Source organism: Ranitomeya imitator, chromosome 7, assembly GCF_032444005.1.
Source record: "Ranitomeya imitator isolate aRanImi1 chromosome 7, aRanImi1.pri, whole genome shotgun sequence".
In the NCBI taxonomy this organism is placed as follows: domain Eukaryota; kingdom Metazoa; phylum Chordata; class Amphibia; order Anura; family Dendrobatidae; genus Ranitomeya; species Ranitomeya imitator.
Window position 1 is genome coordinate 76,684,488 of NC_091288.1, and position 25,555 is coordinate 76,710,042.

The 25,555-nt window shown below is 43.4% G+C and overlaps 1 protein-coding gene across 1 annotated transcript in view; it reads left to right on the forward strand.

The window, feature by feature from the left end:
• The window catches only part of FTCDNL1 (formiminotransferase cyclodeaminase N-terminal like), a 101,851-nt gene that overhangs the window by 56,336 nt on the left and 19,960 nt on the right, over nucleotides 1-25,555 (forward strand). The window contains 1 exon segment of the mRNA XM_069735563.1: nucleotides 15,194-15,296. Within this exon segment, the coding sequence (XP_069591664.1) occupies nucleotides 15,194-15,296 (103 nt within the window).

Here is a 25,555-nt window from a genome sequence, read left to right on the forward strand (position 1 = left end):
GAGAGGACACACCAAATTTAGACTGACTGCTAAACAAGCTGTACACAGACTACTTTACATTATATCAAAGTGTCATGTCTTTAGTAGGGTTGAGCGAAACGGGTCGAACATTTTCAAAAGTCGCCGACTTTTGGCTAAGTCGGGGTTTCATGAAACCCGATCCGACCCCTGTGCGGGGTCGGCCATGCGGTACGCGACTTTCGCGCCAAAGTCGCGTTTCAATGACGCGAAAAGCGCCATTTCTCAGCCAATGAAGGTAAACGCAGAGTGTGGGCAGCGTGATGACATAGGTCCTGGTCCCCACCATCTTAGAGAAGGGCATTGCAGTGATTGGCTTGCTGTCTGCGACGTCACAGGGGCTATAAAGAGGCGTTCCCGCCGACCGCCATCTTACTGCTGCTGATCTGAGCTTAGGGAGAGGTTGCTGCCGCTTTGTCAGAAGCAGGGATAGCGTTAGGCAGGGTCCATTAACCACAAAACCGCTTGTGCTGCAGCGATTTGCACTGTCCAACACCACCCTCGGTGTGCAGGGACAGTGGAAGTTTTTTTTTTTTTTTTTCCCCTCAGCGCTGTAGCTCATTGGGCTGCCCTAGAAGGCTCCCTGATAGCTGCATTGCTGTGTGTACGCCGCTGTGCAAACCAACTGCTTTTTTCAAAGCACAAATCCTCTTGTTCCTTCCTTTCTGCACAGCTATCTTTTTTGTTTGTCCACACTTTTTATTTCATTTGTGCATCAGTCCACTCCTTATTGCTGCCTGCCATACCTGGCTGAGATTACTGCAGGCAGGGAGATAGTAGCTGCCTGCCATACCTGGCTGAGATTACTGCAGGCAGGGAGATAGTAATTGTAGGACATTCCCTGTTTTTTTTTTTTTTTTTGGTGGGAGATTAAGATTGGCAATTTGGCATTTCTGCTAGAGTGCCATCCCTGTGTGTGCCATCTCTCTCACATAGTGGGCCATAGAAAGCCTTTTCATTTTTCTGTATTTTTTTTTGTGGGGTGTATAAATTCTCCCTGATAAAAATACAGTGGGAGATTAATATTGGCCTTTGGGCTTGTGTGCCAGTCCTGAGTGTGCCATCTCTCTCACAAATAGTGGGCCATAGAAAGCCTATTTAAATATTTTTTTGGTTTTATAAATTCTCCCAGAAAAAAAGGGAGATTAATATTGGCCTCTGGGCTTCTGTGCCAGTCCTGAGCGTGCCATCTGTGCCAGTCCTGAGCGTCCCATCTCTCTCACAAATAGTGGGCCATAGAAAGCCTATTTTTTTTTTTTTTTTGGGTTTTAGAAATTCTCCCTGAAAAAAAAGGGAGATTAATATTGCCCTTTGGGCTTGTGTGCCAGTACTAAGCGTTCCATCTCTCTCTCTCTCTCAGTCAGTGGGCCATAGAACGCCTATTTTTGGTTTTATTTGTTTTCTAAATTCTCCCTGAAAAAATCATTTTATTTTATTTGGTTTCTAAATTCTTCCTGATAAAATCATATTTTTTTTATTATTTTTTTTTCTAAAGTCTCCCTGAAAAAAAAAAAAAAAAAAAAAAACAGTGGGAGATTAATATTGGCCTTTCTGCTTGTGTGCCAGTCTTGACTCCTGGGTGTGCCATCTCTCTCTCTCTCTCTCTCTCTCTCTCCAATTGTGGTCCATAGAAAGCCTATATTTTTTTTCCTTGATTTGGGTTCCAAAATCTACCAGAGAAAATAACTACATCAATCATTGGTAGAAAAATATTGGCCTCTGGGCTTGTGTGCCACTCCTGTCTCCTGTGTGCTTCATCTCTCAGTCAGTGGGCCATAGAACGCCTATTTTTGTTTTTATTTGTTTTATAAATTCTCCCTGAAAAAATAATTTTATTTTATTTGGTTTCTAAATTCTTCCTGATAAAATCATATTTTTTTTATTATTTTTTTTTCTAAAGTCTCCCTGAAAAAAAAAAAAAAAAACAACCAAAAAAAACAGTGGGAGATTAATATTGGCCTTTCTGCTTGTGTGCCAGTCTTGACTCCTGGGTGTGCCATCTCTCTCTCTCTCTCTCTCTCTCTCTCCAATTGTGGTCCATAGAAAGCCTATATTTTTTTTCCTTGATTTGGGTTCCAAAATCTACCAGAGAAAATAACTACATCAATCATTGGTAGAAAAATATTGGCCTCTGGGCTTGTGTGCCACTCCTGACTCCTGTGTGCGTCATCTCTCAGTCAGTGGGCCATAGAACGCCTATTTTTGTTTTTATTTGTTTTATAAATTCTCCCTGAAAAAATCATTTTATTTTATTTGGTTTCTAAATTCTTCCTGATAAAATCATATTTTTTTTATTATTTTTTTTTCTAAAGTCTCCCTGAAAAAAAAAAAAAAAAAACAACAAAAAAAAACAGTGGGAGATTAATATTGGCCTTTCTGCCTGTGTGCCAGTCTTGACTCCTGGGTGTGCCATCTCTCTCTCTCTCTCTCTCTCTCTCTCTCCAATTGTGGTCCATAGAAAGCCTATATTTTTTTCCTTGATTTGGGTTCCAAAATCTACCAGAGAAAATAACTACATCAATCATTGGTAGAAAAATATTGGCCTCTGGGCTTGTGTGCCACTCCTGACTCCTGTGTGCGTCATCTCTCAGTCAGTGGGCCATAGAACGCCTATTTTTGTTTTTATTTGTTTTATAAATTCTCCCTGAAAAAATCATTTTATTTTATTTGGTTTCTAAATTCTTCCTGATAAAATCATATTTTTTTTATTATTTTTTTTTCTAAAGTCTCCCTGAAAAAAAAAAAAAAAAACAAACAAAAAAAACAGTGGGAGATTAATATTGGCCTTTCTGCTTGTGTGCCAGTCTTGACTCCTGGGTGTGCCATCTCTCTCTCTCTCTCTCTCTCTCTCTCTCTCTCCAATTGTGGTCCATAGAAAGCCTATATTTTTTTTCCTTGATTTGGGTTCCAAAATCTACCAGAGAAAATAACTACATCAATCATTGGTAGAAAAATATTGGCCTCTGGGCTTGTGTGCCACTCCTGACTCCTGTGTGCGTCATCTCTCAGTCAGTGGGCCATAGAACGCCTATTTTTGTTTTTATTTGTTTTATAAATTCTCCCTGAAAAAATAATTTTATTTTATTTGGTTTCTAAATTCTTCCTGATAAAATCATATTTTTTTAATTATTTTTTTTTCTAAAGTCTCCCTGAAAAAAAAGAAAAAAAAAAAAAAGAAAACAAACCCCCCCAAAAAATGGGAGATTAATATTGGCCTTTCTGCTTGTGTGCCAGTCTTGACTCCTGGGTGTGCCATCTCTCTCTCTCTCTCTCTCTCTCTCTCTCTCTCTCTCTCTCCAATTGTGGTCCATAGAAAGCCTATATTTTTTTTCCTTGATTTGGGTTCCAAAATCTACCAGAGAAAATAACTCCATCAATCATTGGTAGAAAAATATTGGCCTCTGGGCTTGTGTGCCACTCCTGATTCCTGTGTGCGTCATCTCTCACTCAGTGGCCCATAGAAAGCATATAGTTTGTTACATTTGTTTTCTAAATTCTCCCTGCAAAAATCTATTTTTTTTTTTTGGGGGGTTTCTAAAGTGTTCCTGAAAAAAAAAAAAATAAAAAAAAAATAATAGTGTGACATTAATATTAACATTTGTGCTTCAGTGACAGTCCTGCGTGTGGGGCATCTCTCTAATTTGCAGCCACCAAAAAAAGAGTGTGTAACATTGGGCCTGATTTTCGCTGTGGTCTCACCAACCTGTAAAGGGGTAGCTAAATCATACTGAAGTTATAGCTCACCGTGTAAGTTGTGTGACTGCAACAAATAACGTTAGTTTGGTTACGTTTTTAAAACAATGAGGAAGTCTAGTGGAAGAGGTCGTGGCCGGGGGCGTTCATTATCAGCTGGTAATGAGGGTAGTGGTAGTGGTGGAGCATCAGGTGGTCGTGGGGAAAAAAATATTGCACCTAAGTCTGGAGCTGTGGAGCCAGGTTCGTCGTCCGGCTACACAAGGCCTCGAACGCTCCCTTTTCTGGGATTAGGAAAACCGCTTTTAAAGCCGGAGCAGCAAGAGCAAGTTTTGGCTTATCTTGCTGACTCAGCCTCTAGCTCTTTTGCCTCCTCTCGTGAAACTGGTAAAAGTAAAAGCAGCGCGTCGTTAGTGGATGTTCACGGTCAGGGACAAGTCACTTCCTTGTCCTCTTCAGCAAAAACAACAACAGAGAAGAATGCAGCAGGCGACACAACGGGTTACTCCATGGAGCTCTTTACACATACCGTCCCTGGCTTAGAAAGTGAAGCAGTTAACAGTCCATGCCCATTACAAATTGAATCTGACATGGAGTGCACTGACGCACAGCCACAGCCAGACTACTATGCTGGTCCTTTGACTCAGACCACAACATTGCCCTCGCAGGGTGCTGATCAAGAATCAGACCCTGATGAGACTATGTTGCCCCATCACGAACGCTATACCACCGAACGACACGGTGACACAGACGAAGTTGCGCAGGAGGTACAAGAAGAGTTATTAGATGACCCAGTTCTTGACCCCGATTGGCAGCCATTGGGGGAACAGGGTGCAGGCGGCAGCAGTTCTGAAGCAGAGGAGGAGGAGGGGCCGCAGCAGGCATCAACATCGCCACAGGTTCCATCTGCCGGGCCCGTATCTTGCCCAAAACGCGTGGCAAAGCCAAAACCTGGTGGAGGACAGCGTGGCCATCCGGTTAAAGCTCAGTCTGCAATGCCTGAAAAGGTATCCGATGCTAGAAAGAGTGCAGTCTGGCATTTTTTTAAACAACATCCAATTGATCAGCGCAAAGTCATCTGTCAAAAATGTTCTACTTCCTTAAGCAGAGGTCAGAATCTGAAAAGTCTCAATACTAGTTGCATGCATAGACATTTAACCACCATGCATTTGAAAGCTTGGACTAACTACCAAACGTCCCTTAAGGTTGTTGCACCCTCGGCCAATGAAGCTAGTCATCAACGCAACATCCCTTCCGGCAGTGTAGGACCACCATTTAGCGCACCACCTGCTGTATCTGTGCAGGTACCTTTGCCAGGCCAAAGCAGTCAGGGTCAGGGAATCACCAGTTTCGTAGTAGGAAACACTGCATCTAGGGCACCGGCGGCAACAATACCATCTCCCACCGTCTCTCAGTCTGCCATGTCCACCGGCACCCCCGCTAGTTCCACAATCTCCAGCTCTCCAGTCCAGCTCACCCTACATGAGACTATGGTTAGAAAAAGGAAATACTTAGCCTCGCATCCGCGTACACAGGGTTTGAACGCCCACATAGCTAGACTAATCTCGTTAGAGATGATGCCCTACCGGTTAGTTGAAAGCGAAGCTTTCAAAGACCTGATGGACTACGCTGTACCACGCTACGAGCTACCCAGTCGACACTTTTTTTCCAGAAAAGCCATCCCAGCCCTCCACCAGCATGTTAAAGAGCGCATCGTCCATGCACTCAGGCAATCTGTGAGCACAAAGGTGCACCTGACAACAGATGCATGGACCAGTAGGCATGGCCAGGGACGTTACGTGTCCATCACGGCACACTGGGTAAATGTGGTGGATTCAGGGTCCACAGGGGACAGCAAGTTTGGGACAGTTCTGCCTAGCCCACGGTCTAGTAAACAGTTGTCTGTAGCCGTTCGCACCCCCTCCTCCTCCTCCTCCTCCTCGTCCTCCTGCAGAAGCAAGAGCTCGTCCACAGACCGCAGTCGCACAAACACTCCATCCGCACCTGCCACTGTTGCACACCAGGTCTCCCATTATGGGGCAGCTACTGGCATACGTCAGCAGGCTGTATTGGCTATGAAGTGTTTGGGCGACAATAGACACACCGCGGAAGTTCTGTCCGAGTTCTTGCAGCAAGAAACGCAGTCGTGGCTGGGCACTGTAGATCTTGAGGCAGGCAAGGTAGTGAGTGATAACGGAAGGAATTTCATGGCTGCCATCTCCCTTTCCCAACTGAAACACATTCCTTGCCTGGCTCACACCTTAAACCTGGTGGTGCAGTGCTTCCTGAAAAGTTATCTGGGGTTATCCGACCTGCTCCTCAAAGTGCGTGGACTTTGCGCACATATCCGCCGTTCGCCTGTACACTCCAGCCGTATGCAGACCTATCAGCGTTCTTTGAACCTTCCCCAGCATCGCCTAATCATAGACGTTGCAACAAGGTGGAACTCAACACTGCACATGCTTCAGAGACTGTGCGAACAGAGGCGGGCTGTTATGTTTTTGTGGGAGGATACACATACACGGGCAGGCAGTAGGATGGCAGACATGGAGTTGTCAGGTGTGCAGTGGTCGAAGATTCAAGACATGTGTCAAGTCCTTCAGTGTTTTGAGGAATGCACACGGCTGGTTAGTGCAGACAACGCCATAATAAGCATGAGCATCCCCCTAATGCGTCTGCTGATGCAAAGTTTGACGCACATAAAGGATCTGGCGTCTGCACCAGAGGAAGAGGAAAGCCTTGATGACAGTCAGCGATTGTCTGGTCAGGGCAGTGTACATGACGAGGTACCGGGCGAAGAGGAGGTGGAGGATGAGGAGGATGATGGGGATGAGTATATTTTTAATGAGGAAGCTTTCCCGGGGGCACGGGAAATTGGTGGCGTGGCAAGGCCGGGTTCTGGTTTTTTGAGGGACACAAGTGACGTAGATTTGCCTGCAACTGCCCCTCAACCAAGCACAACCGCAGATTTGACAACGGGAACTTTGGCCCACATGGCGGATTATGCCTTGCGTATCCTCAAAAGGGACACACGCATTACAAAAATGATGAACGATGACGATTACTGGTTGGCCTGCCTCCTTGATCCTCGCTATAAAGGCAAATTGCAAAATATTATGCCACATGAGAACTTGGAACTAATATTAGCAACAAAACAATCAACTCTTGTTGACCGTTTGCTTCTGGCATTCCCTGCACACAGCGCCCGTGATCGTTCTCACACGAGCTCCAGGGGCCAGCAGACCAGAGGTGTTAGAGGGGCAGAAATCAGAAGTGGCGTTGGCCAGAGGGGTTTTCTGACCAGGTTGTGGAGTGATTTTTCTATGACCGCAGACAGGACAGGTACTGCAGCATCAATTCAAAGTGACAGGAGACAACATTTGTCCAGTATGGTTACAAACTATTTTTCATCCCTTATCGACGTTCTCCCTCAACCGTCATTCCCATTTGATTACTGGGCATCCAAATTAGACACCTGGCCAGAATTGGCAGAATATGCATTGCAGGAGCTTGCTTGCCCGGCAGCTAGTGTCCTATCAGAAAGAGTATTCAGTGCTGCAGGTTCAATACTAACAGAAAAAAGGACTCGTCTGGCTACCCAAAATGTAGATGATCTAACCTTCATTAAAATGAACCACAACTGGATTTCAAAATCTTTTGCCCCACCCTGCCCGGCTGACACCTAGCTTTCCTATGAAAAGGTCTTGCCTGTGGACTATTCTGAATGACTTTTCCAATCTCGTAATTTTCTTCACCTGATTGTCCAGCATACGACATGTTTCCACCTCACGAAATGGCCAAACTCCCCACACGGGGCCGTGCTATCGCCACTTTGCGCTTGGACCCTTGAGAGTGCTGTTTGTCTGAAGAGGTGGGTGTGGCCGCTTTTGGTCGACGGCACTGCCACTGGGTCCCTCATAGTACAATAAAGTGTCTCTGGCGGTGGTGGTGCGCACCCAACGTCAGACACACCGTTGTAATATGAGGGGCCCTGTGCCTGTACCGCCGGCCACAAGACAGTTCCCCCCCCAGCTCAAACAGTGCTCTACCACTAGCAAAATTATCTCTCACAGCTTCACCAATGTGTAGTCTAGGCGCTGACATCCTTCAATGCCTGGCACTGACAATACCATTGTTTTGACATTTTTGTTATGTTAGGCCTTCGAAGCCTGTCTGCGGTCCCTTCTTTCTACAACTACTACACTGACCAGGCCACTGCTGGCCGTGTTACCCTGGAACCAATTTAAAAGTGCCTACAGTCAGCCCAATTTTGTTATGTTAGGCCTTCGAAGACTGTCTGCCATCACTCCTTCCACTAGACTTCCACTGACCAGACCACTGCTGCCCGTGTACCCCTGGAACCAATTTAAAAGTGCCTACAGCCAGCCCAAGTTTGTTATGTTAGGCCTTCGAAGCCTGTCTGCGGTCACTCCTTCCACTAGACTTCCACAGACCAGACCACTGCTGCCCGTGTACCCCTGGAACCAATTTAAAAGTGCCTACAGCCAGCCCAAGTTTGTTATGTTAGGCCTTGGAAGCCTGTCTGCGGTCACTCCTTCCACTAGACTTCCACTGACCAGACCACTGCTGCCCGTGTACCCCTGGAACCAATTTAAAAGTGCCTACAGCCAGCCCAAGTTTGTTATGTTAGGCCTTGGAAGCCTGTCTGCGGTCACTCCTTCCACTAGACTTCCACTGACCATACACTGCTGCCCATGTACCCCTGGAACAAATTTAAAAGTGCCTACAGCCAGCCCAAATTTGTTATGTTAGGCCTTCGAAGCCTGTCTGCGTCCCGTTCTTTCAACTACAACTACACTGACCAGGCCACTGATGGCCGTGTTCCCCTGGAACCAATTTTAACTTGCCTACAGCCAGCCCTATGTTATTATGTTAGGCCTTCGAAGCCTGTCTGCGTCCCGTTCTTTCAACTACAACTACACTGACCAGGCCACTGATGGCCGTGTTCCCCTGGAACCAATTTTAACTTGCCTACAGCCAGCCCAATGTTAGGCCTTTGATGCCTGTCTGCCGTCACTCCTTCCACTAGGCCTCCACTGACCTGTCTATTGCTGCCCGTGTACCCCTTGAACCAACATCATTAAATATAAAAAAAATTAATTTGATTATAAAAAATAAGATCGTGTTGAGATCTCAAATGCAGACATTTTAACAATCAAAACAAACACACAACAAATATCTGGAACTGTACTACAAAGGTCCAACAGCTACAATTTCTTTCTCCTGCAAGAAGTTAACTGAAAGTTTTTTGGAGTTGTTAACACAGATATGGCATCCACCGAGTGTTGTCCTGTCGCGTCTCCTTTAAATTATTTCCAATAAGATGTTAAACTATTAATTTAATAAAATCAATAATTAAAAAAATAATTGAGTAAGTCAAAAGCACATTGCAAATAAACATTAATTACAAATCAAGAAGCATGGCGCGTCCGAGGGTGAGTAGATACCGAATAAGAATATAATCACCCTCGGACGCGCAATGCTTATTTAAAACAGCCTTCCTTCCTAAGAATCAGCCCTTCCGTGGTGTAGAGAGAGGTTGTGTTACACTCCAAGGTGTTCCCCGGGTTGCCTTTCCTGAGCTTCGATCTTCCGGCTCTCGTTTAGTAGCTGTTGGAAACTACGCTGCATTAGGCCTACTAATTGTGTATGGGTGAAACAGTGGCGCATCTGCGGTCCCTCCTTCCACTAGGCCTCCACTGACCTGTCTACTGCGGCCCGTGTACCCCTTGAACCAACCTAATAAAATATTTAAAAAATTAATTTGATTATAAAAAATAAGATCGTGTTGAGATCTCAAATGCAGACATTTTAACAATCAAAACAAACACACAACAAATATCTGGAACTGTACTACAAAGGTCCAACAGCTACAATTTCTTTCTCCTGCAAGAAGTTAACTGAAAGTTTTTTGGAGTTGTTAACACAGATATGGCATCCACCGAGTGTTGTCCTGTCGCGTCTCCTTTAAATTATTTCCAATAAGATGTTAAACTATTAATTTAATAAAATCAATAATTAAAAAAATAATTGAGTAAGTCAAAAGCACATTGCAAATAAACATTAATTACAAATCAAGAAGCATGGCGCGTCCGAGGGTGAGTAGATACCGAATAAGAATATAATCACCCTCGGACGCGCAATGCTTATTTACAACAGCCTTCCTTCCTAAGAATCAGCCCTTTCGTGGTGTAGAGAGAGGTTGTGTTACACTCCAAGGTGTTCCCCGGGTTGCCTTTCATGAGCTTCGATCTTCCGGCTCTCGTTTAGTAGTTGGTGGAAACTACGCTGCATTAGGCCTACAAATTTGGTATGGGGTGTAGAGACAGGTTGTGTTACACTCCAAGGTTTTCACCAGGTTGCCTTTCCTGAGCTTCGATCTTCATGCTCTCGTTTAGTAGTTGTAGAAAAGTACGCTGCATTAGGCCTACAAAATGGGTATGGGGTGGAGAGAGATGGTGTGTTACACTCCAAGGTGTTCCCCAGGTTGCCTTTCCTGAGCTTCGATCTTGATGCTCTCGTTTAGTAGGTGTCGGAAAGTAGGCTGCATTAGGCCTAAAAAATGGGGAATGGGGTGGAGAGAGATGGTGTGTTACACTCCAAGGTGTTCCCCAGGTTTCCTTGCCATTGCTTCGGTCTTCCGACTCTCGTTTAGTAGTTGTAGAAAAGTACACTGCATTAGGCCTAAAAAATGGGTATGGGGTGGAGAGAGATGGTGTGTTACACTCCAAGGTGTTCCCCAGGTTGCCTTTCCTGAGCTTCGATCTTCATGCTCTCGTTTAGTAGGTGTCGGAAAGTAGGCTGCATTAGGCCTACAAATTGGGTATGGGGTGGAGAGAGATGGTGTGTTACACTCCAAGGTGTTCCCCAGGTTGCCTTTCCTGAGCTTCGATCTTCATGCTCTCGTTTAGTAGGTGTCGGAAAGTAGGCTGCATTAGGCCTACAAATTGGGTATGGGGTGGAGAGAGATGGTGTGTTACACTCCAAGGTGTTCCCCAGGTTTCCTTGCCATTGCTTCGGTCTTCCGACTCTCGTTTAGTAGTTGTAGAAAAGTACACAGCATTAGGCCTACAAAATGGGTATGGGGTGGAGAGAGATGGTGTGTTACACTCCAAGGTGTTCCCCAGGTTGCCTTTCCTGAGCTTCGATCTTCATGCTCTCGTTTAGTAGGTGTCGGAAAGTAGGCTGCATTAGGCCTAAAAAATGGGGAATGGGGTGGAGAGAGATGGTGTGTTACACTCCAAGGTGTTCCCCAGGTTTCCTTGCCATTGCTTCGGTCTTCCGACTCTCGTTTAGTAGTTGTAGAAAAGTACACTGCATTAGGCCTAAAAAATGGGTATGGGGTGGAGAGAGATGGTGTGTTACACTCCAAGGTGTTCCCCAGGTTGCCTTTCCTGAGCTTCGATCTTCATGCTCTCGTTTAGTAGGTGTCGGAAAGTAGGCTGCATTAGGCCTACAAATTGGGTATGGGGTGGAGAGAGATGGTGTGTTACACTCCAAGGTGTTCCCCAGGTTGCCTTTCCTGAGCTTCGATCTTCATGCTCTCGTTTAGTAGGTGTCGGAAAGTAGGCTGCATTAGGCCTAAAAAATGGGGAATGGGGTGGAGAGAGATGGTGTGTTACACTCCAAGGTGTTCCCCAGGTTTCCTTGCCATTGCTTCGGTCTTCCGACTCTCGTTTAGTAGTTGTAGAAAAGTACACTGCATTAGGCCTAAAAAATGGGTATGGGGTGGAGAGAGATGGTGTGTTACACTCCAAGGTGTTCCCCAGGTTGCCTTTCCTGAACTTCGATCTTCATGCTCTCGTTTAGTAGGTGTCGGAAAGTAGGCTGCATTAGGCCTACAAATTGGGTATGGGGTGGAGAGAGATGGTGTGTTACACTCCAAGGTGTTCCCCAGGTTTCCTTGCCATTGCTTCGGTCTTCCGACTCTCGTTTAGTAGTTGTAGAAAAGTACACAGCATTAGGCCTACAAAATGGGTATGGGGTGGAGAGAGATGGTGTGTTACACTCCAAGGTGTTCCCCAGGTTGCCTTTCCTGAGCTTCTATCTTCAGGCTCTCATTAAATTGTGGTTAAATGGAACAACTGCATTTGGCGTACTAGTTGGTTTGGGGCCTACTATCGGTGTCTGCCACTCCTTGCTGTTCTCCTGGTTTCCTGTCCTGAAATTCCATTTTCAGCCTCTCGTTAAGTAGTTGTTAATGTTAGACTGCATTTGGCCTACTAGTTGGGTTGGGGCCTACTATCGGTGTCTGCCACTCCTTGCTGTTCTCCTCCACTGAACAAAGCTGTGCCGCCTGTTTACTACGGTTGCCAATTTTGAACTGCATTTCGACTACTTACTGATTTGGCCCTACTCTCTGTGTCAGCCTCTCATTCCAGTTGTCCTCCACTGCAATGCCCCCTGGTTATTCCTGTGTTACCAATTTTGAACTGCATTTAGCCCACTTTCTTCTTTGGGCCTATATCTGTGTTTCCACTTCATCGTGCCCATTGCCCAGCCAGTGATAGATGAGTCTGCTGGTACATTGACCCATAACGCAAAATTCCCCGTGCACGCTACACAGCAAGATTGTGACCCTGCTGAAAGTCAGGTTCCTCTTCCCGCATACCATACCACCTTACACGGGGACAAAGAGGTAGGTGCAGATGAAAGTGCAGGTTCCTTCATCAGGTGGGGGGAGGAATACTAGTTGGCGACGTCACTGGCACAGGGCCTCTCATAGTACGCAAAAGTGTTGCTGCCGGTGGGAGGCGCCCCCGCCGTGCAAACACACCGCTGTACTTTGAGGGGCCCTGTGCCAGTGCCAATGCCAACGAGTGGGCCCCCCCTGCTTGCTCAGGTTCACAGCACTTGCAAAGTTGAAATACTTACCTCTCCCTGCTCCACTGCCGTGACGTGGTCCAGATTTCCTGGGCCCACTAATTACTTGAACCAGCCCTACCCCCCACAACTTTAGCCAAATGACCCCCAATTTCAAATGCCTTCCAATTATTATAAGGTAAATTACGCTTGACAAGCTTCATTAAGAAGAATGGATGGTTTTGACATTAAAATGGGTACTCTAGGTGTTTTCCTGGCCCCCACTCACTGCCGACTATGCTGCCCCATTGACTTGCATTGGGTTTCGTGTTTCGGTCGATCCCGACTTTACGTCATAATCGGCCGATTTCACTCGACCCGACTTTGGACATAGTCGGGTTTCGCAAAACCCGGCTCGACTCTAAAAAGGTCAAGGTCGCTCAACTCTAGTCTTTAGTGTTGTCCCAGGAAAAGATGTAATACTGTAAAATATTTACCAAAATTTGAGGGGTGTACTCACTTTTGTGATATACTGTATGTGTTACAATCTTAGACATACCTAGTGTTTACACAGCATGGCGAAATATCCCACTTAATTCTTATATGGAGTATGAAAAATATTCTTATCTAGGGGTATGTTCCTTTTTTCACTATCTATAAACATATTGCGGCTTGTCTATGTAACTTTTACAATGTCCAGTTGCACTTAATTTGTTTTTCTTTAAAGGGATTGTCCACTACTAGGACAACCGCGTCTTTATTTAAATGTTTGACCCCGATAAAATAAAAACACTTATACTCACCTCCCATGCTGGTGCCTTTCCAGCACTCACGGTCCCGGGCACTTGTGCAGTTGTTATGACACGTGAGCCCGGCGCCCAACCAGTGCTTGCATCACTGTTCCCACCTTCTTATGAATTGAACATGAAGAGGAAGTCAGAGATCAGCTTTAGCCCTGACTTCCTCTTCATGTTAAATTTGTACGAAGATGGAGACAGTGATGTCAGTGCTGATTGGGCGTCATGCTCACTTGCGGCTGTTATGACGGGACCGTGATTGCCGACACCGCTGGAACGTGGTCGGCACGGGTGGTGAGTATAGGCTTTTTCACTTTTTTGGGGCCAAACATTTAGCTCAATAAGAGGTTGGCCTAGTAGTGGAAAACCCCTTTAAGCAATGGTGTTGTCTTTGACCTTTGCTCATAGACTCCTGATGTCTCTAGCTAAGTGTGAAGTTCATTGGGCGTTGTTCTTGGCATCTTTGCCATATTTCAAACCTGTTTGCTTAGGGACTTCTCATCAATCCCCCTCTGTTTTCACTATAACTTGAATGGTGCTTGACTGTACCATGAATGGCAAATTTCTTGATAACATTTCGAGCTCTTGAAGCCAAATGGGGCCAGACATCTCTATTTCGATCTCATCTGTCCAAACAACATTGTTCTAGAAGTCTAGAGTTTGTTCAGATGCCACTTTACAAACCTTAGGTATGCTGCCACAGCTGGCCAGATGCTGTGTATCCATTCAGCTTCAGGGGGCACTTATAAAACCTTTCCCGTTTTAGGTCAATTAGGATTACCATAATTATTAATATTTACCAAATGGAAGAATAAGGAGAGAGAGAGAGAATGTTTTAAGGCATTTTTATTACTTACTGCAAAGTTAAAAGTTTACATACATTTCATTAGTATTTGGTAACATTGCCCTGAAACTGAATGGGTCAAACGTTTGGGATATCCTTCTACAAGCTTCTCACAATAGTTGGTCACACTTTGTGCGCGTCACCAGTGCGTTCCATGGTGGCGTGCACAGGATATGATGTCCTCGCGCACCGGATATGATGTTCATACCACCCTATTTGGAGGTCTATTTAATACCGGCATACTGCTGGTACAACATACAGAACTATCCCCTGCATTTATGATGGGTTTATATCTTTAACAACAGATGAATATCCCCCTCTCTGCACAAAGTCTACTTTCCCCGATGCATCTGACCAATGAAACACGTCTGGAGGCAGAAATTCTGGGGTAATGGTATGAAGGGTCCTAAATGATGTCCTTTGGTGGGGTAATGTATGGATGGAAGTAAATACTTCCCCCTCTGTCAACAGGAATCATGGTCCCACTAAATTTTGATAAATAAGGAATAGTATGAAGTGAGATCCTTCCTTTATATGTATTCTATACTGTATTGAATTTTTATACCAGAGCATTAGATTTGATTGGTTTTGTGTCCTGCTCTTTGGTTTTTTGATGGGTCTAACTCTATGAATTGGCATACCCTGACATTTGTCTGGTCATCACCTCGGCTGAGTGATGTTTCATGTGAATTTTTTTTGTTGTCTATAAATTGTATCTTTTCTCTTATGTGATACTATAGGGCTATTTTAAATTTACCATTGAAAGTTATATTTTAATAAGTAATCATACCCTGCTTTTCCATATATCACTTTAGATTGGTGGTCATTGTGTTTTGAAAGTCAAAAGTTTACATACACTAAGATTACACTGTATTTAAACAATTCTGGACTGTCCATATGATGATGTCATGTGTTTGGAAGTTTCTTATAAATTTTTTGGGCTACATCTGAGTTAATTAGAGACACACCTGTAGGTGTATTTTAAAGCACACCTGAAAGAAACTGCTTCTTTGTGTAGCATCATGGGAAAGACTAAAGATATCAGCCAAGATATCAGGAAGAGAATTGTGGTCTTGCAGAAGTCTGGCTCATCATTGGGTACAATATTAAGATACCTGAAGGTGCCTCGTTCATCTGTGCAAACAACTATATGCAAGTACACACAAGATGGGAATGTCCAGCCATCATACCGCTCAGGAAGGAGATGGGTTCTGTGACTTTGTGAAGATGATGGCGGAAGCTGCTAAGATTGTGTCAATATCCACAGTGAAACGAGTACTGTATCAACATGGGCGAAAAGGCCACATTGCCATGAAGAAGCCATTACTCCAAAAGAAACATAAAAAAGCCAGATTCGTGTTTGCAAATGCACACAGGAACACAGACCTTAATTTTTGGAGACCTGTCCTGTGGTTTGATGAAACTAAAATTAAACTTTTTGGGCATAATTACCATCGTTATGTTTGGAGGAAAAAGGTATGCTTGGAAGCCTAAGAACACCATCCCAACTGTGAAACACGGGGGAGGCAGCATCATGTTGTGGGATTGTTTTCCTGCAGGAGGGACTGGTGCACTTCACAAAATAGATGGTATAATGAGTAGTGATGAGCGAGTGTACTCGTTGCTCTGGTTTTCCCGAGCACACTCAGGTGACCTCCGAATATTTATGAATGCTCGGAGATTTTGTTTTCATCCTGGCAGCTGAATGATTTACAGCTACTAGCTAGGCTGAGTACATGTAAATCACCACATGTAAATCATTCAGCTGCCGCAATGAAAACTAAATCTCCGAGCAGTCATAAATACTCGGAGGTCACCCGACCGTGCTCGGGAAAACCCAAGCAACGAGTGTACTCGCTCATCACTAATAATGAGAAAAGAAGATTATGTGTTAATACTGAAGCAACATCTCAAGACATCAGCCAGGAAGTTAAAGCTTGAGCGGAAATGGGTCTTCCAAATGGACAATGATCTGAAGTATACTGCCAAAATGGTAGCAAAGTGGCTAAAGGATAACAAAGTCAATGTTTTTGAGCCCTGATCTCAATCCTATTGAAAAGTTATGAGCAAAGCTGAAAAGGCAGATGTGAGCAAGGCGACCTACAAACCTGGATTAACTACACCAATTTTGTCAGGAGGAATAGACACAAATTCTGACCAACTATTGTGAAAAGCTTGTGGAAGGATATGCCAAACGTTTGACCCATTCAGTTTCAGGGCAATGGTACCAAATACTTATGAACTGTATGTAAATTTTTGATTTTGCAGTAAGTAATGCAAATGCCTTAACCCCTTAGTGACCGCCAATGCCTCTTTTAACTGACCTGAGATAAAAGAGAATAGCATCCTCAAACAGGTGACAATCCAGCAGCTGTCGGCTGTGCACTATAGCTGACAACTTGCTGTATCAGCCATGATCAGTGTTAGCCCCGTCCATATCTATTTAACCCCTAAGATGCTGCTGTCAATAGTGACTACATAATATAAATGGTTAACAGTGTGTGGGAACTTCCTCTTTATCCCCATCAGCACCCTGAGACCATGATTGTGTGGTCCTGATATTTGCCATGGCAATTCACGACCAAATAGCGGCCTTAGGCTGCCATCACACTAGCAGTATTTGGTCAGTATTTTACATCAGTATTTGTAAGCCAAAACCAGGAGTGGGTGATAAATGCAGAAGTGGTGCACATGTTTCTATTATACTTTTCCTCTGATTGTTCCACTCCTGGTTTTGGCTTACAAATACTGATGTAAAATACTGACCAAATACTGCTAGTGTGACGGCAGCCTTAGAGTCTGACGGGTATAGTGACCTGTTCAGAAGTTAGCGGCCTTTAGGTGGTAAAAATACACATTTTCATTTCTGTCATGCCCCTTTGCATTAATTCCTGAAAATCACCTGAAGGGTTAATAAACTACTGCAGTCTTCAATATGTCTGGGGGTACTGTGTTCAAAATGGTATAATTTTGGGGGGTTTCCCAATATATGGGACCCCTAAAGTCTCTTCAAACATGGATAGGTCCCTTAAAAAATAAATGTTGTAAATTTCCTTGAAAAAATGAAAAATTGCTGCTACATTTTTAAGCCTCCTAAAACGCTAACAAAATAAAATAACATTTTACAAATGCTGATGTAAAGCAGAAATGAGAGAAATGTTATTTATTAATGGTTTGCTGTGGTATGGCTATCTGGATTAAAGGGATAATCATCCAAAGTTTGAAAATTGCTATTTTTTTTAACAATTTCTGATATTATAAATAAACACTAAACATATTGATCTAAATTTACAATTATCATAAAGTATAATATGACACTTAAAAACAACCTCAAAATCACTGGGATTTGTTGAAGCGTTCCAGAGTTCTTACCACATAAAGTGACACTGGTCAGATTTAAAAAAATTGGCTCCGTCATTAACCCCTTTACCCCCAAGGGTGGTTTGCACGTTAATGACCGGGCCAATTTTTACAATTCTGACCACTGTCCCTTTATGAGGTTATAACTCTGGAACGCTTCAATGGATCCTGGTGATTCTCACATTGTTTTCTCGTGACATATTGTACTTCATGACAATGGTAAAAATTATTTGATAGTACCTGCGTTTATTTGTGAAAAAAACGGAAATTTGGCGAAAATTATGAAAATTTCGCAATTTTCCAACTTTGAATTTTTATGCAATTAAATCACAGAGATATGTCACACAAAATACTTAATAAGTAACATTTCCCACATGTCTACTTTACATCAGCACAATTTTGGAACCAAAATTTTTTTTTGTTAGGGAGTTATAAGGGTTAAAAGTTGACCAGCAATTTCTCATTTCTACAACACCATTTTATTTTAGGGACCACATCTCATTTGAAGTCATTTTGAGGGGTCTATATGATAGAAAATACCCAAGTGTGACACCATTCTAAAAACTACACCCCTCAAGGTGCTCAAAACCATATTCAAGAAGTTTATTAACCCTTCTGGTGCTTCACAGGAATTTTTTGAATGTTTAAATAAAAATGAACATTTAACTTTTTTTCACAAAAAATTTAATTCAGCTCCAATTTGTTTTATTTTACCAAGGGTAACAGGAGAAAATGGACCCCAAACATTGTTGTACAATTTGTCCTGAGTATGCCAATACCCCACATGTGGGGGTAAACCACTGTTTGGGCGGATGGGAGAGCTCGGAAGGGAAGGAGCGCCGTTTGACTTTTCAATGCAAAATTGACAGGAATTGAGATGGGACGTCATGTTGCGTTTGAAGAGCCACTGATGTGCCTAAACATTGAAACCCCCCACAAGTGACACCATTTTGGAAAGTAGACCCCCTAAGGAACTTATCTAGAGGTGTGGTGAGCACTTTGACAGCACCAAGTGCTTCACAGAAGTTTATAATGTAGAACCGTAAAAATAAAAAATCATATTTTTTCACAAAAATTATCTTTTTGCCCCCAATTTTTTATTTTCCCAAGGGTAAGAAAAGAAATTGGACCCCAAAAGTTGTTGTACAATTTGTCCTGAGTACGCTGATATCCCATATGTGGGGGTAAACCACTGTTTGGGTGGATGGGAGAGCTCGGAAGGGAAGGAGCGCCGTTTGACTTTTCAAAGCAAAATTGACAGGAATTGAGATGGGACGCCATGTTGCGTTTGAAGAGCCACTGATGTGCCTAAACATTGAAACCCTCCACAAATGACACCATTTTGGAAAGTAGACCCCCTAAGGAACTTATCTAGAGGTGTGGTGAGCACTTTGACCCACCAAGTGCTTCACAGAAGTTTATAATGCAGAGCCGTAAAAATAAAACAAAATTTTTTTCCCACAAAAATTATTTTTTTAGCCCCCAGTTTTGTATTTTCCTGAGGGTAACAGGAGAAATTGGACCCCAAAATTTGTTGCCCAATTTGTCCTGAGTGCGATGATACACCATATGTGGGGGGAACCACTGTTTGGGCACATGGGAGGGCTCAGAAGGGAAGGAGTGCCATTTGAATGCAGACTTAGATGGAATGGTCTGCAGGTGTCACATTGCGTTTGCAGAGCCCCTAATGTACCTAAACAGTAGAAACCCCCCACAAGTGACACCATTTTGGAAAGTAGACCCCCTTAGGAACTTATCTAGATGTGTGCTGAGCGCTTTGACCCACCAAGGGCTTCACAGAAGTTTATAATGGAGAGCCGTAAAAATAAAACAAAAATTTTTTCCCACAAAAATTATTTTTTAGCCCCCAGTTTTGTATTTTCCCGAGGGTAACAGGAGAAATTCGACCCCACAATTTGTTGTCCAATTTGTCCTGAGTGCGCTGATACCCCATATGTGGGGGGGAACCACTGTTTGGGCGCATGGGAGGGCTCGGAAGGGAAGGAGCTCCATTTGGAATGAGGACTTAGATGGAATGGTCTGCAGGTGTCACATTGCATTTGCAGAGCCCCTAATGTACCTAAACAGTAGAAACCTCCCACAAGTGACACCATTTTGGAAACTAGACCCCCTAAGGAACTCATCTAGATGTGTTGTGATAGCTTTGAACGCCCAAGTGTTTCACTACAGTTTGTAACGCAGAGCCGTCAAAATTAAAAAAAAAAATCTTTCCCCCCAAAATTATTTTTTAGCCCCCAGTTTTGTATTTTCCCGAGGGTAAGAGGAGAAATTCGACCCCAAAAGTTGTTGTCCAATTTGTCCTGAGTACGCTGATACCCCGTATGTTGGGGGAAACCAACGTTTGAGCGCATGACAGAGCTCGGAAGGGAAGGAGCGCCATTTGGAATGCAGACTTAGATGGAATGGTCTGCAGACGTCACATTGCGTTTGCAGAACCCCTAATGTACCTAAACAGTAGAAACCCCCCACAAGTGACCCCATATTGGAAACTAGACCCCCCAGGGAACTAATCTAGATGTGTTGTGAGAACTTTGAACCCCCAAGTGTTTCACTACAGTTTATAACGCAGAGCCGTGAAAATAAAAAATCTTTTTTTTTCCCACAAAAAATATGTTTTAGCCCCGAGTTTTGTATTTTCCCAAGGGTAGCAGGAGAAATTGGACCCCAAAAGTTGTTGTCCTATTTGTCCTGAGTACGCTGATACCCCATATGTTGGGGTAAACCCCTGTTTGGGCACACGGGAGAGCTCGGAAGGGAAGAAGCACTGTTTTACTTTTTCAACGCAGAATTGGCTGGAATTGAGATCGGACGCCATGTCGCGTTTGGAGAGCCCCTGATGTGCCTAAACAGTGGAAACCCCCCAATTATAACTGAAACCCTAATCCAAACACATCCCTAACCCTAATCCCAACAGTAACCCTAACCACACCTCTAACCCTGACACACCCCTAACCCTAATCCCAACCCTATTCCCAACCGTAAATGTAATCTAAACCCTAACTGTAACTTTAGCCCCAACCCAAACTGTAGCCCTAGCCCTAACCCTAGCCCTAGCCCTAATCCTAACCCTAGCCCTAACCCTAGCCCTAACCCTAGCCCTAACCCTAACCCTAGCCCTAGCCCTAACCCTAGCCCTAACCCTAGCCCTAACCCTAACCCTAGCCCTAACCCTAGCCCTAACCCTAACCCTAACCCTAACCCTAGCCCTAACCCTAGCCCTAACCCTAGCCCTAACCCTAACCCTAGCCCTAACCCTAGCCCTAACCCTAGCCCTAACTCTAACCCTAGCCCTAATGGGAAAATGGAAATAAATACATTTTTTTAATTTTTCCCTAACTAAGTGGGTGATGAAGGGGGGTTTGATTTACTTTTATAGCGGGTTTTTTAGCGGATTTTTATGATTGGCAGCCGTCACACACTGAAAGACGCTTTTTTGCGTTACCACATTTTGAGAGCTATAATTTTTCTATATTTTGGTCCACAGAGTCATGTGAGGTCTTGTTTTTTGCAGGACGAGTTGATGTTTTTATTGGTAACATTTTCGGGCACGTGACATTTTTTGATCGCTTTTTATTCCGATTTTTGTGAGGCAGAATGACCAAAAACCAGCTATTCATGAAATTCTTTTGGGGGAGGCGTTTATACCGTTCCGCGTTTGGTAAAATTGATGAAGCAGTTTTATTCTTCGGGTCAGTACGATTACAGCGACACCTCATTTATATCATTTTTTTATGTTTTGGCACTTTTATACGATAAAAACTATTTTATAGAAAAAATAATTATTTTTGCATCGCTTTATTCTCAGGACTATAACTTTTTTATTTTTTTGCTGATGATGCTGTATGGCGGCTCGTTTTTTGCGGGACAAGATGACGTTTTCAGCGGTACCATGGTTAGTTATATCTGTCTTTTTGATCGCGTGTTATTCCACTTTTTGTTCGGCGGTATGATAATAAAGCGTTGTTTTTTGCCTCGTTTTTTTTTTTTTTTTTTCTTACGGTGTTTACTGAAGGGGTTAACTAGTGGGCCAGTTTTATAGGTCGGGCCGTTACGGACGCGGCGATACTAAATATGTGTACTTTTATTGTTTTTTTTTTTTTATTTAGATAAAGAAATGTATTTATGGGAATAATATTTTTATTTTTTTTTTCATTATTTTGGAATATTTTTTTTTATTTTTTTTTTACACATTTGAAATTTTTTTTTTTTACTTTTTTACTTTGTCCCAGGGGGGGACATCACAGATCAGTGATCTGACAGTTTGCACAGCACTCTGTCAGATCACTGATCTGACATGCAGCGCTGCAGCCTTCACAGTGCCTTCTCTGAGCAGGCTCTGTGAAGCCACCTCCCTCCCTGCAGGACCCGGATCCGCGGCCATCTTGGATCCGGGGCTGGAGGGAGCAGGGAGGGAGGTGAGACCCTCGCAGCAACGCGATCACATCGCGTTGCTGCGGGGGGCTCAGGGAAGCCCGCAGGGAGCCCCCTCCCTGCGCGGTGCTTCCCTGTACCGCCGGCACATCGTGATCATGTTTGATCGCGGTGTGCCTGGGGTTAATGTGCCGGGGGCGGTCCGTGACCGCTCCTGGCACATAGTGCCGGATGTCAGCTGCGATAAACAGCTGACACCCGGCCGCGATCGGCGGCGCTCCCCCCGTGAGCGCTGCCGATCGCATATGACGTACTATTGCGTCCTTGGGAAGTAAAGCCCACCCCACATGGACGCAATAGTACGTCTAATGGCAGAAAGGGGTTAAGGGATTAAAACATTCTTTCTCTCATTATTCTGGCATTTGGCAAATATTAATAATTATGGTAATCCTAATTGATCTAAAACGGGAAAGATTTAGTCAGATTTTTTGTCAGATATTGAGAAAAACATGCATATGTATCTTCTTATATAGTGTATGTAAACGGTTGCAACTGTATGCGTTGAATGATAAACTTAGGGATCCACCTTTGACCTAACAACCCCTCTCACCCAACTCTATTTGTTAAGCTATTTTTGAGTTGGGGAGGCTCGGGTGGCCTTTGCTTGGTCAATGCACGCACGGTGGGCAGCACGGTGGTGCAGTGGATAGCACAGCAGCCTTGCAGCGCTGGAGTCCTGTGTTCAAACCCCACCAAGGACAACATCTGCAAAGAGTTTGTATGTTCTCCCCGTGTTTGTGTGGGTTTCCTCCGGGTTCTCCAGTTTCCTCCCACATTCCAAAGACATACTGATAGGGATTTTAGATAGTGAGCCTGATCGGGGACAGCGATGATAATGTGTGCAAACTATAAAGCGCTGCGGAACATGTTAGCGCTATATAAAAATAAAGATTATTTATTATCAATGCGGATCCAAAAGGTATCCTGACGTCTGCGGGATTTCTTCTTTGATGTCATCTGCCTCTGTACCATTGTGTCACCCATTTCTTCTAGGACCTTACGGTCCTTCCCAATTGGCATCCCATGGTCCAGATTGGGCCAAAGATTTTCACCATTACCGTTTTCCATAAAGAGGGCATAGGTGTCTTCCCTTGTAGGCACAGTTTGTCTGTAAAGCTGCATGAGGCAGTAACTACTTCAGGTTCTGTTGAACCTGTTGGAGGAGCATGTCTCTGCAATGGCATTCTTCATTGACTCATTGGCTCATTTTGTAGACACAGTGGTGTTTTGCTTCCTGTAATCAGCTCAATTAGAGTGATACCGATACTGGTCGCCTCTGTCTCTTGGATACCCATCAGCATTGCAAAAAGGGACGTTCAGGAAAGAGAAGGAGATCCAGCTCAACAAAATAGTGAAAAATCCATAGTTTATTTCACTTAAAATATAGTGAAAGGACAAAACATCAGCATACAAAAAAATATTTTAAAACCAAGGTCAACGCGTTTCCGGTGACTAAGCACCCTTAATCATGATACCTGGTACAAGACATGTCTATACTTTTAGGCTATGTGCACACTTTGCAGATTCCACTGCGGATTTTTCCGCAGCGGAATTGCAAAATCCGCAGTGAAAACCCATCGCGGTTTTTACTGCGGATTTATCGCGGTTTTTACTGCGTTTTCTTCTGCGGATTTTCAACTGCAGTTTTCTATTGGAGCAGCTGAAAATCCGCAGAAAAGAAGTGACATGCTGCGGAATGTAATCCGCAGCGTTTCCGCGCGGATTTTTCTGCAGCATGTGCACAGCGTTTTTTGTTTCCCATAGGTTTACATTGAAATGTAAACTCATGGGAAACTGCTGCGGATCCGCAGCGGTCAAATCCGCTGCGGATCCGCAGCAAAATCCGCAAAGTGTGAATATAGCCTTATACTAGTATCCGGTTATCGCTCCGGTGCTGCAATTGGTGGAATTGTCTAATCAAGCAAAAATAGACACACATGATAATGGAAGCAAGACAAGCTTGATAGAAGCACAAAAACAAATGTTTAAGTTATACAAAAAAGCAGAGAAAACAGAAATAGCATAAGATACAAAAACTATATACAAAATGAAAAATGAAATAACATTACCATAATCATTGAATAAATCCAAAAATATAATGGTAAAATAATATGTACAGTGTCATATGTTGTGAACCCACATAACAATATAAAGCTTGAGTTGCTAGATATTATTTGTAAACCCTCGGAATACTAATAAAAATGCCCTAGTACCTTTATAAATAGCGGGTTCACAAACAACTATGAAAACAGCCAAAATAGGTTGGAGCAAGTAGGTAAAAGCACAGCTGCAGACGCCGTGACAATGTAACAGCAGTCGGCAAACAGGGGGAAACAAAAGGGCAGATTGATAACTATTAGCCTCACAAAAGAGTCGATAATTATGTGGGAAATATAAACTACAAATTTAGTAACTAGATGTCAAAAAAGCGACTTAATTGTTTGCAAACCCTCGGAATACTAATAAAATTCCCTGATACCTTTGAAAGTAGCAAGCTCACAGACAACCATGGATGGAAAATAAAACAATCAATGGCAGAGATCTCCCAAACAGGGAGTTGAAACAGCCGAAATAGGTAGGAGCAAATAGGTAAAAACACAGCTGAAGACGCCGTAACAATGTAACAGCGGCCGGCAAACAGGAGGGAACGGAAGGGAAAATAGATAGCTATTAGCCTCACAAAAAAGTTATTGATTATACAGAAAGTATAAACTACAAATTTGGTTACTAGATGTTAGAAAAACAACATCCTTATTTGTGAACCCTCAGAATACTAATAAAATTCCTTAATATCTTTGAAAGTAGCGGGCTCACAAGCAGCTATGGATGAAAAAGCAAAACAATCTATGGCAGAAATCTCTCAAACAGAGAGCTGAAACAGCCAAAGTAGGTTGGAGCAAAATGGGTAGAAGCACAGCTGAAGACGCCGTGACAGTGTAACAGCGGCCTGCAAACAAGGAAAAAAAAAAAAAAAGGGCGAGTAGATAGCTATTAGCCTCAAAAAAGAGTCATTTATTATACGGGAAATATAAACTACAAATTTAATTATTAGATGTCAGAATAGTAACTTCATTGTTTGTGAACCCTCAGAAAACTAATAAAAGAGCATGAGATCTTTCCGTTTATTTAGACCATGTGGAATTCTTGTACCAAGTTTAAAGATCCACCATGATTCCCTGTTTCTCAGGGTCACCTCAATGTCTCCTCCTCTAAATGGTTTATGAATTTTTTCTATCGCATAAATTTTAAGTGACTCAAGGTTAGAGTGATGATAATTAATAAAATGTTGTGAAACTTGTGAGGTGTTCCTATTTGCACTAATATTTTCAACATCATTAATATGTTCACGAATACGTGTTTTTAAAGACCGTATGGTACTCCCCACGTACTTAAGATGGCATGCCATGCACTCCATGATGTATACCACATTTTTGGTGTTACAGTTCATGAAAGTCTTAATGGGATAAACATTTTGATTACTGGCATCAGTGAAATTATGGCATTTACCCGAAAATTTGCAAGTTTTACATGCCATCGCACCACATTTAAAAAAGCCTTTCGTGCTGAG